Source organism: Haemaphysalis longicornis, unplaced genomic scaffold, assembly GCF_048455015.1.
Source record: "Haemaphysalis longicornis isolate Haplotype H1 unplaced genomic scaffold, Haemaphysalis longicornis Haplotype H1 scaffold_5, whole genome shotgun sequence".
NCBI classification, from domain to species: Eukaryota; Metazoa; Arthropoda; class Arachnida; order Ixodida; family Ixodidae; genus Haemaphysalis; species Haemaphysalis longicornis.
Genome location: NW_027526385.1, coordinates 37,477,601 through 37,496,438, shown reverse-complemented (window position 1 = coordinate 37,496,438; position 18,838 = coordinate 37,477,601). Strand labels below are relative to the sequence as shown.

General features: G+C 44.8%; 1 protein-coding gene across 1 annotated transcript in view; it reads right to left on the bottom strand.

Moving 5' to 3' along the window:
• LOC144138061 (mannan-binding lectin serine protease 1-like) overlaps positions 1-11,724 on the bottom strand; it is an 83,909-nt gene extending 72,185 nt beyond the window's left edge. Inside the window, exon 1 of the mRNA XM_077670135.1 lies at positions 11,149-11,724. Within this exon, the coding sequence (XP_077526261.1) occupies positions 11,149-11,324 (176 nt within the window). The 5' untranslated portion in view covers positions 11,325-11,724. The remainder of the gene's footprint in view (positions 1-11,148) is intronic.
• Between the last annotated feature and the right edge of the window lie 7,114 nt (positions 11,725-18,838).

The following is an 18,838-nucleotide window of genomic DNA, read 5'->3' as shown; positions in this document are numbered from 1 at the left end:
GCACACCCAGTGCTTCTCTTTCTGTTGGTGACCCTCTTTGCAATCACTCTGACACGAAGTGTACCTTCTCTGAGGTTAAAAGCACGACCAACTATACTGGTTAAAAGCCACGGGATACTCTCAATCGATTTAGCATAGCCTCATTAGAAACTGTCATCCCCTAAAAGCAACCGCAATGGTTTTACGAGACGTGTACTCTTCTGAATATTGCTGTGCTATTTGTGTTTATTCGTAACAGCCTCCTCTGCTGTGAAGGCGTGTGTCTAGAAATGCGAAAATTACTGAAATTTGTACATGAAAATAAGTTCAGAATTCTAAAGTGGTAGACAAACACAAAAAATCCTGAAGGAAGCAAGTCGGATTGAACCCGCGTTTTTTAACTCAGCAGGACACGGCATCTGGTCGAAACTTTGTTTAACACCCTAAAAAATTATAGCTTATCGACCGCACTTATGGCGTTGTTCTAATGGCAGCATTAATGGCGATATTTCCCGAGTGCCTAACATTTTGCGCGCGAACTAAAGATTGGTTTGCGTAAGCAAGCACCCTGAGATCTTCCCTTTCAATAAAAAAGTTCCGCACAGCCTTTTGTGCGGAATATGTTGAGTCCTCATTTGTTCTTCTGTCTACCGACACGGATAGTTGTGCTCCAGCCTAAAGCACCCTCTGAAGTATCTTTTTGGAGTACCTTCTTAAGAGGCACGTTAAGGCTCCCAGACTGATTATTCCCGCCTCTAAAGTATCTTCTGAAGTCGAGGGTTTGACGGAAACCCGTCTGGTCGGGAAACCTGTTGGAGTAAAAACGGAGACACCGACCAAAAGAAACTTAAAAACTTTAAAACAACAACAAGACGTTTCGGCTTCGTTACTGAAGCCTTGTTCACAGTTTTTAAGTTTCTTTTGGTCGGTGTCTCCGTTTTTACTCCTAAAGTGTCTTCTGTACAGGAAAGCTCAGGGGCCCCTTCTGCTAAGCGTATTCTTCAAGTGCCTTCTGTACAGTCATGTTAAGCCGCCTGCAAGTACAAGCAATCCCGTGAGGCAGTTTTTGTAGGCACGTAAAGCAGCCCGCCCTCAAGGGACTACGGTCACCTGAAGGCTACTGCAATCTGGGAATACACTGCGTAGCGAGCAATAAAAACTGAGCTCTGCGCATATAATGACTCATTACTCTATAAAGGTCTGTATTATCCTATTAAATTCAAATAATTTCTCTAAAAATGCTGCGCTTGTTCTGGTCGAAGAAATACGGTTAAAGAAAACGTATTATGGCGGGGACGGTCCTTGAGAAGCAGGTTTCTGTGATTTGACGCATTTGTGTCTACCGTGACGCACTTGCTGTTTCATCATTCTTCTCAATCTGAGAGCGCTGAATGAGCTTGTGACGCCAAACCAGTACTCGGAGTGAACGGTGCATTGAGGATTGAACGGGACATCGTTCTCGTTTTAGGAGGAAAGTGCTATTGCGCAAATAGCGAGAGAGCACATTACCACCACGACTCACAGAATCCCACTTTGAAGCGGGGTGAGTCCCAAGGACATTTACTGTCGGCGTCTTTGACCTCAACATCCTGGCTATTTTATGAATGAAATCGGAAGATTGCTTTATAGTGAAGTCTGCATTTTTGTCCGCACATTACCACCAAGCCTACCCCATTTGTCTCCCTTTTTCGTGTAAAGATCAACATTAAGAATGTTACGTTTTATGCCTTTTTTAAGATGCAGGGGCAATATTTTCTAATTATGATCTTCTCGGGCACTTCTTCATACGCCGGCTACCTCAAATCCAATCTCACTACGCGACAACGTCCGAATGCGATGGCCTTGGTTACAGTTTCCGGGTGATACCCATCAATTTATGTGACGTCACCATTGGTATGATGCAAGTTTACGTAAAGCTTTGAGCGACTCTCATTGAAACTCAGTAACATTCATAAGACCCTTAAGTGATGCCATATTTTGTTTCGTGCGCTGATTTTTCAACCGTGGCCTCCATTATGACTTCGCCTGCCTTATCACATCAAAACAAAAACGCGGCAATAATAATAACACACACAGCGTTTTGTTAAAATTTGCATCTTTACTTTTCAGTAAAAATGTTCTGGTTTTCTGCACCATGATGCTTATCCTGTCTCACCTACTGCAATGGTAGTCGCTATAAAAGGTAGCTGCGGCGGCCATTTTAATGCTCCTCGAAAACCCAATGGGAATAATAGTCGTAAGGCCTCATTAAAAATTACTGAAATCTCCTAGCAGGAGCTTACGATCGGGTCTTTGGTCATCTACACGAGGAATCAGTGGACACATTTTAATAATCCACGTTCAGTGCTGCAAAAGGGGCATCTAAGGTGGTGCACCATGGTATATCAACCTCGTAACAATTCAGCGTTCCCTAATACGTCGGCCTTGGGCAACCGCCGAAAACATATAACGCTTAATTCGTGCAAACTTAGAGAGAATAAGGGCCCATGTGAGCGACTGCAATGCGCTCAAATAAAATAGACAATGCCGGACCTTTTTTTTCGAAAGGGTAAGGAACGTTATAATTTTGGAAGCTATTGTGTCGGTAGGGGGGTGGGGATGGGGTGGGGGTGGAATGTTGCCTGTAGCAACAATGCATTTCAATGCAACATTGTTAAAATTCCTGAAGTAAGTAACTTCGGGTAAATCATTTAACACTTCAACTTGGAGCGATGTACTAAACACAGTTGAAAGTCAGCGGTGTTGGCGAATTTATTTTCTTAAAAAATGAACTTCGTGATGTCAAAAAAGCATTAGGCCAATGGGCAGTGGGGGTGGAATCCAACAACTTCGCCATATCGGGAACTTCGTAGAGCCTGAATTTCTGAAATCAACGTCCAACTGTTGTATGTTGATCATTCCATTGCGCGATCGACCCTCACATTTAAATAAATTTTATCAGCAAACCTACTGCAATTTAGACAGCTGTAGACAGTTCCCCGTCAGTTCGGGAAAAATGAGGGCTACAATCAGTCAGACTCAGGGACAATGAATCACATCTCGGTAAAGCTGCAACCCTGGGCCTATATGCGGAGTTCATAGTGGGCCTTACCCTTCGCCACGATTTGCATCTGTCGAGAGAGAGCCGTCAACCAACGTGGAACACAGCGAGGCTCTATGTATTCGGCGCTCCCTTCGCAAACACAAGTTGAGCAAAGGACACGTGAACCGTTTAATTCGACCTGAATGGCGCAAGCTGTTTCACCGGTTTCCTTTTGACTGCTGCAAGCTCCGACTGTAGGGTGTTACCTTCACGAGCATTGACCCCTGTAGGTGACGTTAAAAATACAGCGTTATGAGAGAAATTTCTACAGATGGCTTCTTTTCTCGCTTTCTTTCGCTATCGCCTGCCACCTCGAGCGCGCGTGCGTAACTTCTCAAATGTCGAGATTAGGAGCGCACAGCCCTCTTCATCTGCTATGTCCTCCAACTCTATGCAGATGATGCAAGTGAGCGCTTCTTCAAGACGCATTCTTCCTCAAGTTCGCACCCTTGAAAAGCGTCAACACCAACCATGGCAACCTAGCTTTTAAGGCACTCCCCAGCCGAGCACGAGGTTTTGGGTTCAAATGTCTGCTGCAGCGGCTGTATCGTTGGTAGAAGCAAAATGAGATACACTAGTGGGGATGATATTTAGACGCCGTTAAAAGCATTCTGAGTGGGAAGATAATTATGGCTCGGTAAATCTCTCAAGCTATTGCAAGCCGCGGTGTAACTCCCCCTGTTCATAGTTTTAAGTGCGAATGCACTTCTTAAGCGACCCTGAACCTGCGTCCACCGGCGATGTACGCATAGCATACCCACGTGGGAGATTGGCCAGGAATCTCCTCGTCTTCCTTGGCAACGGGGGGAGATGGGCGCGCGCTGCCTGGCCGCTGACATGACACATACCCACGTGGGGGATTGGCCAGGAATCGGGCGTGAGAAGGGCTAATGCACCCGCTTAAAGGAGTACTGACACGAAATTTCAAAGCTGAGATCTGCTCTAGCAATCAAGTACAACGACAACACAAATAGGTGTCTGTGAATAAATGCATCTTTCTTTCTTTGTAGTTGTGTGTGTGTGTGTGATCTCTCTTTCGCGAACATTACCGAACCGCGCAAATTCAACTCGTGCATTCGCACTTTCACATTCTTCCCCTCGCGGAAATGCGGGGAATTTTTTTGCACCTCATATTATCAAACTTCAGTTGGAAGCAGTGAACGGGAAAACTTCGAAACCTTTTAGCCAGTGCAACCGACCGAGTCCGCCACCTTAAGTTATATTAGTGATCCTATTTGGCACTAACACCAAACAAAGCATACACTTACCGGAGCACGAAACGTCAGAATACAACTTACGTTTCTGCTGAACCCAAATCTGCTATAAAGAAAGTTTTTATATCTGTTTCGTCTGCGCGCTGGACTCCTTCAGAACCTAGAGGCCACGCATAAATTTTCGATGTCGAGCAACCGAATGATGCCACAGTTAATTTTGCTTTGCACACACGGGACATCCAAAGTTTTGCAGGCGTATATACGGGCACTGATTGCAGACATTCGTGAGAAATAACCAGCTTTTTTCATGAACATGGTTTTTTTAAACATACTCAGCTTTTTGGACGTTGGGCCTCCCCTACGCTGCATAGAGCTTCTCCACAAAGCCGAGACTTCACGTAAAGAAAACGTTTAGATTAAATACTAACTAACCTAAAAAACTCTGTCAAAAGTTAGTGCCCACACAGTCACGTCGTATGGCTTTTATTTCTCTGTAACCCGGTAGAATCAAAAGCGGTGCAAGTACGCTTTACTGCATCAGAAACCTCACGTGGACTTCGACTCTGCAGAACGCTCCAGAATAACTGAATAAGTAGTCATGGATGTTATGTAACATCGAAACATGCTGGACTTCTTTGAAACGGAGCAGTTCCACATTTTACGGGTACTTACAAGCATCCGAAATACCCTACTCTTTAGCTTACGCTGCGATAAACAGGACTACATTGAATTTCAGTAGAAATACATAAAGCTGGGTTGTGTTAAAGTTGTGTTATTGCCTAATATCCTCCATTCTCATTGCCGTTTAGCATAGGGTTACGGGGAATTTTGAGGCCAAAGCGTTCTTAGTGCCACCGATGGCGTTCTGTCAAAAAAATAGAGAATTTCCCCATAGACCGGTTGGTCGACCGAAAAGCTCTGATCTCTGAACAATCGGCGCCCGCATGCAACCGGTCATTCATTGCGTAAAAACGGCTAGTTGAAAGTCGCAAAGAAGGAACGGTTCCAGACAAGACATCGCATCGATGTCTTGAAGAAGGGGTACCTTTATCTCATACACCACGTATCGGTATACGTTTAGATCGTCCGTAGATGCGTTCACTGAGTGCGCGAAAAATCGTCGCATGGGTTCGCTCTTCGTTTTGCGATTTGGGTCTCTGGGGGTTTGGCGATCGATCGGACTCGCTTTCAGCGAAGGTGGACGCACTCTTGGCTTTTGCGCTTCTTTCAACTTTCTTTACGAAGGGATGGTCATTTTTTTACTGCGTGAGAAAATTTCGATGGTACGCAAGCTTTTGCTCCAAAGTACCTGAGTTGCTGGAGGTAAGGCTCGGTTCGTATGAAAAATCTGAGGAGAGCTGTACGTGTAATTGTGGTGGTATGGAATGTTTGCACTCAATGCGGCCTCGCTGACGTTTTTCCTACTATGTTATTACGAGCCCGCCTTGTTTACGGGCCCGCTTCCGTGAAAAACACAACTCACACATAATGAACTTGAGTCGCGCAGAAATAGTATGTCACGAAGGAAACCCCATACCTCTACTTAGGTGGCTGTTAATGGCCTCGATTAGCGATGAAGGCGACGAGTGTGTTTACTAGCGATGTTTTCCAAGCATGATGAGCGACACTCTTTACGAGGAAACGTGGGCAATGACACAAGTAGTGAATGCACGCAGGCTATCGTCAGAGTAGGCTACAGAAATTACGCCATAATAATCATTACTGCGTAACCCTTTATGAGGTATTTCTATCCGGCGAAATTGTAATGTTCCAGCTTTTATTTTTCAAAGTACTCAATGCTTTGACTGACCCCAACTGGGGGTGAGGGTGAGGGGAAATGGGGGTGAGGAGGTGAGGGGAAAGGGGGGTGAGGCGCAGTAGTAGCTATTTTGGTGCTGGCTATCTATACACGAAAACGAAAAGAAGTGCCATCGGGATTAACCAGTTGTTTACAAACTCTAGCGAAAAAAATATTAAGTTGTCCTTGTAATCATACACGGACCGAAGAGGAGCAGAGCATAATTGGTGGTAGCGGTGGGGATACTTTCTGGTGGGAGAATCGTCCTGCTATCCAATTACAAGCCAGCAAATAGTACGTTCACCACGTTGTGCTGAAAGTGTGAAGAGAGAGAGAGAGAGAACTCTTTAATGTGGGCTGGAGAGGTCAGCTCCGCTAGCGGCAGTGCTTGCTACGCCAGATGGGGATGATTACAATGCAGTGAAGTGAATGTGGAAGATCGGGAACGCAGCAATAGAAAGCAAATAGTACGTTCACCACGTTGTGCCGAAAGTGTGAAGAGAGAGAGAGAGAGAGAGAGAACTCTTTAATGTGGGCTGGAGAGGTCAGCTCTGCTAGCTGCAGTGCTTGCTACGCCAGATGGGGATGATTACAATGCAGTGAAGTGAATGTGGAAGATCGGGAAAGCAGCAAAGAGAGAGCAAATAGTACGTTCACCACGTTGTGCCGAAAGTGTGAAGAGAGAGAGAGAGAGAGAGAGAGAGAACTCTTTAATGTGGGCTGGAGAGGTCAGCTCTGCTAGCGGCAGTGCTTGCTACGCCAGATGGGGATGATTACAATGCAGTGAAGTGAATGTGGAAGATGGGGAAAGCCGCAATAGAGAGCAAATAGTACGTTCACCACGTTGTGCCGAAAGTGTGAAGAGAGAGAGAGAGAGAGAGAACTCTTTAATGTGGGCTGGAGAGGTCAGCTCCGCTAGCGGCAGTGCTTGCTACGCCAGATGGGGATGATTACAATGCAGTGAAGTGAATGTGGAAGATCGGGAACGCAGCAATAGAGAGCAAATAGTACGTTCACCACGTTGTGCCGAAAGTGTGAAGAGAGAGAGAGAGAGAGAGAGAACTCTTTAATGTGGGCTGGAGAGGTCAGCTCTGCTAGCTGCAGTGCTTGCTACGCCAGATGGGGATGATTACAATGCAGTGAAGTGAATGTGGAAGATCGGGAAAGCAGCAAAGAGAGAGCAAATAGTACGTTCACCACGTTGTGCCGAAAGTGTGAAGAGAGAGAGAGAGAGAGAGAGAGAGAGAGAGAGAACTCTTTAATGTGGGCTGGAGAGGTCAGCTCTGCTAGCGGCAGTGCTTGCTACGCCAGATGGGGATGATTACAATGCAGTGAAGTGAATGTGGAAGATGGGGAAAGCCGCAATAGAGAGCAAATAGTACGTTCACCACGTTGTGCCGAAAGTGCGAAGAGAGAGAGAGAGAATTCTTTAATGTGGGCTGGAGAGGTCAGCTCTGCTAGCGGCAGTGCTTGCTACGCCAGATGGGGATGATTACAATGCAGTGAAGTGAATGTGGAAGATCGGGAAAGCAGCAATAGAGAGCAAATAGTACGTTCACCACGTTGTGCCGAAAGTGTGAAGAGAGAGAGAGAGAGAGAGAGAGAGAGAGAGAGAACTCTTTAATGTGGGCTGGAAGGTCAGCTCCGCTAGCGGCAGTGCTTGCTACGCCAGATGGGGATGATTACAATGCAGTGAAGTGAATGTGGAAGATCGGGAACGCAGCAATAGAGAGCAAATAGTACGTTCACCACGTTGTGCCGAAAGTGTGAAGAGAGAGAGAGAGAGAGAGAACTCTTTAATGTGGTCTGGAGAGGTCAGCTCTGCTAGCTGCAGTGCTTGCTACGCCAGATGGGGATGATTACAATGCAGCGAAGTGAATGTGGAAGATCGGGAAAGCAGCAAAGAGAGAGCAAATAGTACGTTCACCACGTTGTGCCGAAAGTGTGAAGAGAGAGAGAGAGAGAGAGAGAACTCTTTAATGTGGGCTGGAGAGGTCAGCTCTGCTAGCGGCAGTGCTTGCTACGCCAGATGGGGATGATTACAATGCAGTGAAGTGAATGTGGAAGATGGGGAAAGCCGCAATAGAGAGCAAATAGTACGTTCACCACGTTGTGCCGAAAGTGCGAAGAGAGAGAGAGAGAACTCTTTAATGTGGGCTGGAGAGGTCAGCTCTGCTAGCGGCAGTGCTTGCTACGCCAGATGGGGATGATTACAATGCAGTGAAGTGAATGTGGAAGATCGGGAAAGCAGCAATAGAGAGCAAATAGTACGTTCACCACGTTGTGCCGAAAGTGTGAAGAGAGAGAGAGAGCGCGAACTCTTTAATGTGGGCTGGAGAGGTCAGCTCTGCTAGCGGCAGTGCTTGCTACGCCAGATGGGGATGCTTACAATGCAGTGAAGTGAATGTGGAAGATCGGGAAAGCAGCAATAGAGAGCAAATAGTACGTTCACCACGTTGTGCCGAAAGTGTGAAGAGAGAGAGAGAGAACTCTTTAATGTGGGCTGGAGAGGTCAGCTCTGCTAGCGGCAGTGCTTGCTACGCCAGATGGGGATGATTACAATGCAGTGAAGTGAATGTGGAAGATCGGGAAAGCAGCAATAGAGAGCAAATAGTACGTTCACCACGTTGTGCCGAAAGTGTGAAGAGAGAGAGAGAACTCTTTAATGTGGGCTGGAGAGGTCAGCTCTGCTAGCGGCAGTGTTTGCTACCCCAAATGGGGATGATTACAATGCAGTGAAGTGAATGTGAGAGATCGGGAAAGCAACAATAGAAAATGTGAAGTCAACGCGTTTAGTCTGTCAAAATCGAAGACAGCGTAACTGGGCAATTGGGTAATCCTGCTCAATTTCGCTGCCCCAAGTATTGGAGTTATGTAGATGTTTCTGGGATTAACGCTGCTGCGTTCATTTACTTCTACAGACGTCGGTTTGCCTCAGATAAGTAACATAAGTCTGACTCTTCTACACAGCGGGAATTTTGTTGAAACAAAAGAAATCGTTTTGTTTGTTTTAACCATTGTCTGCTGACATTGTTGAAATACATGGCGAATCGGGATCCTCTTCCACGCTTTGTTGTGTAAAAGCATGGTTAAGGCCTCAGCCACTCTTGCAACGAAAAAGGGAAAGGAAACCCTCGTTTCATCCGTGGTTGGTGCAAAGATGCCTCCGTACTACAATGAGTGTATTAAAAAGAAAGGTTGTTCTTCATTAACGGTGCCCACATGGTATAGGAACTGCTCATTAGATCTGTGTGAGCGTGGAAATGCCCGTTCCTAAGCGTGCTTGGGGTGTCCCTTCTTTGATTCATCGCATACACCTGTGTTCAAATTTTGCTTGCTACAGTATTTCACGTGAAGGTATTCCTCCTGGCTTGCCGCATTGCGTATCCTGATTACACAAAGCGCGGCAAGGGTCTCAAGAACTTTCTGTAAGTGCCGGGATTCCAGAGTGTTTGCGCCATTTTCCAGCCTCGTTGTGATATTACAAGTTTTTACAAGCACAGGCTGGCATGCAAAAGGCAGCAATGCGTGCTGCCGCACCTTGACATAAGCTTCCTGACGAGAGGTTGTGCACGCATTTGATTATGCATGTACTTGAAACAAATGCGTAACTTGTCAGGTCGCGACCGTTTCAATAAAATGTGGTTAGGCACCTTGTGAGTGTCATTATCTGATGCGAAATCAAAATAAACGTTTGTTCTAGTGTTCACACAAACAGAATAGAAATTTTTAACGCTTTCAGCAGTGTTAAAATAAACTTCTATTTGTTTTGACTTGATTTGAATTGGAAACATAAGGAACTCGCGTTACTTTTGGCGGCCTTCTGTATCTCGATACCTTTGTCGGGGATGTTTTTGATCATGACAATATTGACTTAAGCAGTTCCTCTTGAAATAGAACGCATTCATCATGTGTGATTAAACTTTATGATGGTTACATTCGTTTGTTCACTCAACAGAGCATAATCTCATTTTCATCAACGTTATAGACATAGTAAAAACTCCTTCGCTTATAGAACCAGCATGTCGAATTTCACTTCACCACACCTGAGGGAAGATGTACATCTTTTATTCGCAAGTTGTGCCATTTACGGAGAGCCTATTTCTCTAGAAGACGTATGGTCAATTGGAGTGGTTAATTTGGGGCTAGTTTTTTTAGTTTCGCATGGGTATATAGCTTTTGACAGTTCATTCCAAACCGACATGCTACCCTGCGGGGTGTGGAACAGAGTGTGCATGAAATGATTCGATTTCGCTGGATGTAAAGCCCTTTCCTAATATTGCCCGAATGGTGTCCATCGATTAATAGATTTCGTCAACAGCTCTAAAAGCTAGACGTTTAAATATCACCCATTGCACTTTTTAAGCCATAGTTCCATTGAAATCTAAAATCAGATCCTTTAGAATGCAGCCATTGTTTCGTTTGCGTGAACAATGATAAAGCAGCAGAGGGGAACACAGGTCACACAGTAAGTAAGGCGATACCGACCAGCCTACGCACTGACCTTGCTTACCCATTGTATTTCCTTTAATGATTTACCTTCTGGCGCCTTTTTGTGTTAGCACAAGCACAGCTTCCAAACTCTACGATGCCATACTAAATTGACATCTTCACGCAGAATAGTTGCCCAATGTATAACTTTATGAAAACCTATAGCGTCGCCCACGGTAGCATTGCAATTTTTGACATTTATTGTGTCACTATTCGAACAATGAAACATTCAATAAGGCGATTTACATGTACAGACATCGAGATCCGATGCCGTGTACAGTGCGCAGTTTTCTGCTTCCAAAAATTATGTGTGTGGGCCTTCATGTGGAAGTACCAGGACATGTGTTTATAGAACCTGTGAACCACCTTACTTATTAAACCATTTCCAAACTTTATATTATAACTCGCAGCTCTCGTACTTACTATGCTCCAGTAAGACACAATGCCACTCAGAACCAGCATGTGTATCCTATGACGTAAAAATTTAAATTCTTGTAACACTTCCCGGTCGACGAACAGATTGTCGACCGCATAAATCATTTGACACCGGAATGCTAATGCGTGACGTTCGCCTTCGTACATACCTTGCCTCCCTCGCCAACACCACAACCACGGCAGCGTAGGCCACTGTCCTAAACCACAAGCTACCGTTGCCGCTGCAAAGTCTGCGACGCATCACCCGCGCACTGGAATCCCGTTGGCTCGCACATTCCTGTAGTCTAAGCCCACTACCGGCGTCGTCACTCGCCGGGCAACACATGGCATCCAAACTTCCTTCTGCCACCAAACCACTTCACACAGCCGAAAATAACGCGCCGAAACCTTTCGTCCGCACGACTCACAACAACAGATTTCTTGTCTGGTTTCTGCGTTCACTCTTCACCAAATCGCTTGTTTCGCAGTACGTCAATTGAGCTTCTTTGTAGCGATGGCAGTCCACTACTACGGGAACGTTGGTGTTGGTAGCTTCGTCGACCGCGCTGATGATCACTCGGTGTGGCTGGCATTTATAAATGCTTTCTTCTTCGGCAAGTGTGCGGCCGTTCTTTTCAGGGCTGTTCCATTCTCGCCGCGGGGCAGGTCCTCCTCTTCGGAGGGGAGAACGTCGACGGGAGACCGCGGTAACTCGAAGACCGGCTGCCTGACGGCGAGGACGACAGTGGCGATGGAATCTCATTTCGACGTCGACGTCGACGTCGCTGAAAGAGGGCAAGAGACCGCGAAGGATGGGGAGAAGGATGGATATTCGGTGCAGGATGCGAAGGGTCGGACTCGTCCGACCAGTTTCGCCCTCTTTTTTTTTTCCTCTGTTACGGCTGGCCTTTCCTGCCTTCGGTGTTTTACACGAGCTCGCTTTTTTGTTTCCGTTTTCGAAACGCCCGCTCGTTCTTGTTTGCACCTCCACAAACAGGCGGATGAAAAAAAATGTGGAGGGTGACCACGAACCGATTAGGAATATTACTGCCGTTTGTTGAAAAATTTTATTAACTTTTTTTTTTGCTACTTATTAAAGGAAGGAAGGGTGGGAATGAAAGAAAAAGGGCGCGGGAAGGTTGGGCACGGTTTAGGTGTGTAGCGGGCGAAGAGGAAAAGGCTTTCTTCCTCGTCGTCTGTTACCTCGATTGCCTCTGCTTCATTCCGGAGTTTGACTTCCTTTCTTCTTTGTTCACAACTATTTTTTGTGTTTCTTGGTTCCGCCCTTCTGTGCTACGTCCTGTCGTTTTTTTCTCTTCCCACGATGCGTGCTCTGTAGCGCTTCAGACCTTTTTAGGGTAAACGTAGCTGCCCTGTCTAAATAGGATGTCCTGAAGCGAAGGCGAAGCACTCCGAATATGTCGCTATCCATCCCATCCGGAGCTATTCTTTTTTCCACCGTGGGAAGATCGTCGCAGGTCCTGTTGTGTGCTATTTAAAAACTTACCCGAAATCCTGTTTGCTGGAACAAGGGTAGGACTTGATTGCTGGCTATTTGGTTCATGACGTACGAAGGAATAAGTTTGGAATTTGCAACAATAAATAACGAATAAGAAGTGGGGGTGATACTGGTTGGAGGTATGTATGTGTCTTGTTATTTCATGCAAAATAAAGTTGGAAGTTGCGCTGGTTTTGTCCTCTCTATATTTGTCCTCGTTTCTTGCGCAAACGTATTCCGTCGTATAGAACTAGGGTGTTTTCTTGAGCCATAACGGTGTCCAGGAAGAGTGGTGCACGGTGCAATTTATTAGACTGGGCACTTGAACTCCTCTTGTTCGTAACACGAGAAACTGGTGTTCGCTAAGGCATGAAGTAAAAGTTGTGAGAAATTTATTCAGTACAAAGCATTCTGCAGTTATAACGCTAGACCTATTAATAGGTCATGCCATCACGTGACGGACCGAGGTGCTATAAAGGACGGACAAACACCGGGCATCGCCAGTGGGCATGGCAGCAGCGAAACCGGCACCGTGCTCAGCAACCCCTTTTGCTTCGTGCTGCAGGTTAGTTATTATCGGTACACGAAATGTTACCGGAGTGATGACCGTTTTTTGATTCTGCTGCCATGCCCACTTTGTGTTAAGTGCATTTTTCGTTGCGTTCTTGGTCTCCCTGATGACTTATTGTCTTGTGGCGACCTAGAGGCTAATCCAGGACCTTCGAAAACAGATAGGGATATTCTGTTAGAACTGGTAGAGGGACGGAGTAAAATGACTGCCACAATTGAAGCCGTACTCACCGCGCAGAATAAAATTGAAGATAAGCTCTCAACCTTAACGGACCGCCTGGATAGATTTGAAAAACAGTTGACTGACCTAAATGCTGTAACTAATCAAGTGAAAGTTCTGGAAACCTCAGTGTCTAAGTTCGATGAACAGATTTCAGAGCTGATGCTTAAGGTTGATGATCTGGAAAATAGGGGACGTCGGAACAACCTAATCATTTATGGTTTAGAAGAGCCTAACAAAGAGACGTACGAGGAACTGGAGGCAACAGTCAAAAATAACATTTTTCATGAAATACTGGGTGTAACCGTGAACGGTATTGAGAGGTGTCACAGGCTTGGACGAAAAACGTCTGAGAAACCTCGACCCGTTATCCTAAAGTTTGTCGACTACCGTGAAAAAATAGCCGTACTAAAAGCTTCTCCTCAACTAAAGGACACCGATTTTTCCCTCTCTGATGACTTTTCAAAGAGAATTCGGGAAATCCGCCAACAGTTATGGAGGAGTGCAGCTCAAGAAAAAGAAAAAGGCGCTAAGGTCAAACTACTCTTCGACAAGTTAAGCGTAGACGGTGTACTCTTTGGTTGGAACGAGGAAAAGGCGACACGGTTTAGGCTGAATAAGAAAACTGCATGACAACATAACACTAAAAATCAGTCATTAAAAATAATAAACATCAACTGCAGGAGCGTAATCAATAAAGCTACGGAACTCGAAAGTATATTACTAGTACATGATGCCGACATCGCAGTTCTCACTGAGACTTGGCTACATGAATCAATATACGACAGCGAATTCGTCCCTGCCGGATATACTGTAATTCGAAAAGACCGAGGCAGTAAAGGAGGTGGTGTATGCATTCTTTTTAAAAAACTTTTGCGTATAGTGAGAATGCCTGACTTGACTGACGTTGAGTGCATATTCTGCAAAGCGTACCACGATCAGGTTAAATATGTAATAGCAGTCATGTATAGACCCCCTAACTCGTCTATTGACATGTTGGAATCGTTAAAGGAGTATCTACATTCGAATATAAAACCTGGTGACAAAGGTATTTTGGCTGGAGATTTTAACTTGCCGAATATAGACTGGCCGAATTTCTCGCTCAATAATCAGAATGATCACTTGGGAGAAGCAATGCTAAACATTGCGTTCACTTTTGACTTATTTCAAATTGTAACAGACTTCACTAGAATTCAAGAAAATTGCAAATCAGTACTAGATCTCTTTCTAGTGAGTGAGTCCATTAGTGCCAAAAGTTACTGCGAAGTAGTTCCGGGAATTTCAGACCACAAGGCCGTGTTGCTTACCCTAGCTAATACCTATATAAACAATAATCGTACAATTTTGTCATTTCCGAACTTCTCTCTTGCTGATGATGTGTCTATCATTCACCTGCTTTCCTTTAATTTTGATGATTTCCGCAATAGCACTTGTGATGTACACCACCTTTGGGACAGATTTAAACAGATTGTGAATGAATGTATCGAGTGTTTTGTACCCAAGATTACAAAAAAATGTAAAGGTAAGAACCCATGGATTTCGAGGGAGACATTGCAATCGAAAAGGCGACTAAAGCGCTTAAAGAAAAGGTTAACGAACAACAGAACATTATTTATAAAGCAAGAAATATCGAATCTTTCTTTACAAATTAAAGACCAAGTAGCTGCTGATAAAAAGCGCTATTACGGTGAATCATTACCAAGCTTCATAACCACGTCTCCGGAGAAATTTTGGCGTTCAATTTCTCGACACTCCACTGAATGTGATACATTTGAAGTTGATGGCTGCCTTACTCACGATAGTTCAAAAATTGCCCATGCCTTTAACAACCATTTTAAATCGGTGTTCACCCAAGATAATGGTATATCACCTGTGTTTCATGCATCCCTACCACCAATGTCTAATGTCATTGTTACTGAAGGTGGTATAGTTAATCTTCTCCTAAGGCTTGATGTCAAAAAATCATCAGGGCCTGATGACATTCCGAATAGCTTCTTGAAAAGGTACGCTGAGTGGGTGTCAAAATATCTTCATGTCATTTTTTCCAAGTCCTTACAAGAAGGAGAAATACCAAGAGACTGGGGAACTGCTAGAGTTAAACCAGTTCATAAGACCGGAAATAAGAAGTTCGTTAAAAACTATCGTCCAATTTCATTAACATGTACCGTATGCAAGATTCTGGAACATATCATTTACAATCACATCTGCGAATTTCTGGACAACTATAACGTTCTAACAAAATACCAGCATGGTTTTAGAAAAGGTTACTCGACCAGCACTCAGTGAGTTGAAACAATACATGACTTTGCCTAATCATTAAATAATAGGACACAGACCGACGTTATTTTTATGGACTTTTCGAAAGCCTTTGACAAGGTATCCCACACTAAATTGCTATATAAGATAGGTAAAATAATCAATAATTCTCAAGTAGTTAACTGGATTTCTGCATATCTAACAAAACGTGAACAATTTGTTGTCTTTGGTGATTGCTGCTCAAATAGACAGCTTGTTGACTCTGGCGTTCCCCAGGGCTCCGTGCTAGGGTTACTCCTTTTTCTCATTTTTATTAATGATATTGTTGATGGCATCCCGGTTAAAATCAAACTCTACGCTGATGACTGTGTACTTTATAACGAAACATGCTATCCCGCAGACCAACAGGTGTTAAATAATGCTCTACAAAAGGTGTCCTCCTGGTGTGATGAATGGCAAATGGCTATTAACTTCGAAAAAACAGTGTTTATGCAAATAACTAATTAAAAAATCCATTAAAGTACGAGTACTCTACTACCCATACTAAACTTTCCGAAGTCCCACATTACAAGTATCTTGGGTTATGGATCACAAATGACCTGAATTGGACTAAACACATTAATACGGTAACTAACACAGCAATGCGTAAGCTTTTCTTCCTCAGAAGAGCAGTGAAACTTTTTACCCCCTCCGTCCGCCTTCTGGCTTATAAAACAATAGTTATACCGACTTTGGATTATGCTTCCATTATATGGGACCCTTTCACCAAAACTAATATCAACAAGCTATAAAGAGTGCAAAAAAGGCCATTCGTTTTATTTATAACAGCTTCGGACGCACTTCGATTATGGAACTTTCAACTCGAGCTAATCTACCAATACTAACAGAAAGAAACCGGTTATCTAGACTAAAATTTCTATATCAACTAGTAGAGGGATATTACAAGACAGACATTTCTGAAGTTCTTTCATTTTCGTCCGGATATGCAACTCGACAAAGGCATGAGCGCACAATAACACCTTATGCAACCCGTAACAACTGCTTTAAGTATTCCTTCTTTCCACGAACTATAAACGACTGGAACAAACTAACCAACACCGAAGTTTTACAGCCATCCTTAACATTGTTTTCTTCTAGCCTCAACAACAGTGTTTAAAAACTAACATGCCAATTAATCTCTGTCCCCACAAACGTTAGAATTTTTTGTATATTTTGAGTTGCTTGTGCGTACTTTTGTTTCTGTGTGTTTTTTTATCTGCCTGCTTTGAAAATTTGTTTGTTTGCATATTGAGCATGCATGTAATTGAGCATATTGAGCATGTAATTGAGCATGTATTGAGCATGTATTGAGCATGTAATTGAGCATGTAATTGAGCATATTGAGCATTCATGTAACAAAGTTGACAAGTATGAACATATAAACCGGGCTTAGACGTTTAGATTTGGCAGTGACTATATAAGAATATTGCGCAGTAAGCATTTTACTTTGGCCGGGTGGCTGAATGGAGTTACAGACAGACATACAGACGGACAGACAGACAGACAGACAGACAGACAGACAGACAGACAGACAGACAGACAGACAGACAGACCAAAATTTCTGGGTTTAAGTAGTCCAAAAAAGACTATCGTCTTTAAAAAACGCCCGTGTGTACGAGATTTCAGCGCACGCTAAAGATGGTCAAAATTAATCCGGAGCCCTCCACTACGGCTCGCCTCATCACCTGTGTTGCGTCGGTGCGTTAAGCCCTACAATCAATCACGTTGAGTGGAACGGCTTTAATATTCTTCAAGTCTGTATGAGTGAAGTTTATAATTTACGGCTATATTTTATGCACTTTACATTGAAAAAGCACCAAGTTCGCGTTCTCAGAGGCAGCTCTCTAGTGCAGGCGGCGCAACGACTTATTCATCTCCCGCCAGCATGCATCTTGTGAAATTACCGACTTCCACCATCTGCCTAAGGGTGCTGCACAGCAGACAACTTCACAGTGGCTTCCCGGACGCTGCGGGGGTCTGTAAAACGAGAAGGCGGATGGCTGTATTCGCAGGGACGAAAAAAATGGACCACAAAAATTTTTCCTAACCAAGCACGATGTCACAGCCATAAGGAAGGCACTTGTTTTAACAGAACGGAACAGTATTTGGTTCCTTACGGAACAGCGTCATGCCCTCTTGCAACACATCATGCAAATGGATTCCAAGCTCAGGATTATGCTACCAGATCCACTTAGGCTCCTGCTAGAGACCTTGCAGCTGCATAACTTGAAACGTTGCATGCTTTTGGGTTAGTTTTATGTCTTATATCACAAATTCTGACTTATTTCCTTGCAATAAACCTTAGTTTTAGTCATTGAGAGGATCAAGCATGTGATGTCGAGGCCCTGACTGGCCTGCCTACCATCAAACCTCCCGGATCGGTGGCTGAATGATTGTGCGATTTAACGCACCGACACTACACAGGCGATGAAGCGCGCTGTAGTGGAGGGCTTCGGATTCATTTCGACCACCTGGGCATCTTTAACGAACGTGCGCCGATATATCGAACACACTCGATCGGTGGTCTTCGTGACGGCCCTTCAGTAAACGGTTACTTGACGGCACGACACGTCGACCACTTCGTCCGGTCTCCTGTCTTTTGTGTCGAGCCACAGACCTGGGTGATTCTAGTTCACTCTAATTTCAACTCACGATGAAAAGGGGACGTACCACACTCTTAACAAAAATTGCGGCCTTGCAACGACAGCGTCCGTGGCAACGGAGCAGCGCAACGATCACCCCCAACACTTTGCATATGAGTAACGTGTGCCTGTGTGGCCCAGCCGGATTGGTATCGGCTTCGCAACACGAGGGAGCCAGGTTCGATTACGACCAAGTGAAGCGGTGATCTTTTCGAAGCCTCTGTTTGGGTGCGAGACGCCGCGTTACCCGTTACGAGTTAGGCAATGTTCAGCCTACCGACGCAAAAACCATATCGTGATCAATGGGCATGTGACACAGTTTTGTTGGCTGAGACCTGAAATAACGTCATTCTTTAAAGTTATTACGACAGTTGCGGCAACAGTCTGAACCCAGCCTTACTCAGTGGCTAGATACCGTGACCCCAGACGAGCTACGACAAGCCGAGCCCCAAAAGTGCTCCGCACTTTAGACAGTCGAAAAGAAGTAGTATAGCAGCACGAGAACAAAATGATTCTGGCGCACGCTGGCACCTTCGCTGAGAGAACCATCCAGGGGGGGTCCGAGGCGCCTGGGTAAATTGGGGGGGGGGGGAGGGGGGAGGGAGGGGGGGATGAAAGAAGGTGGGCTGCAGTGC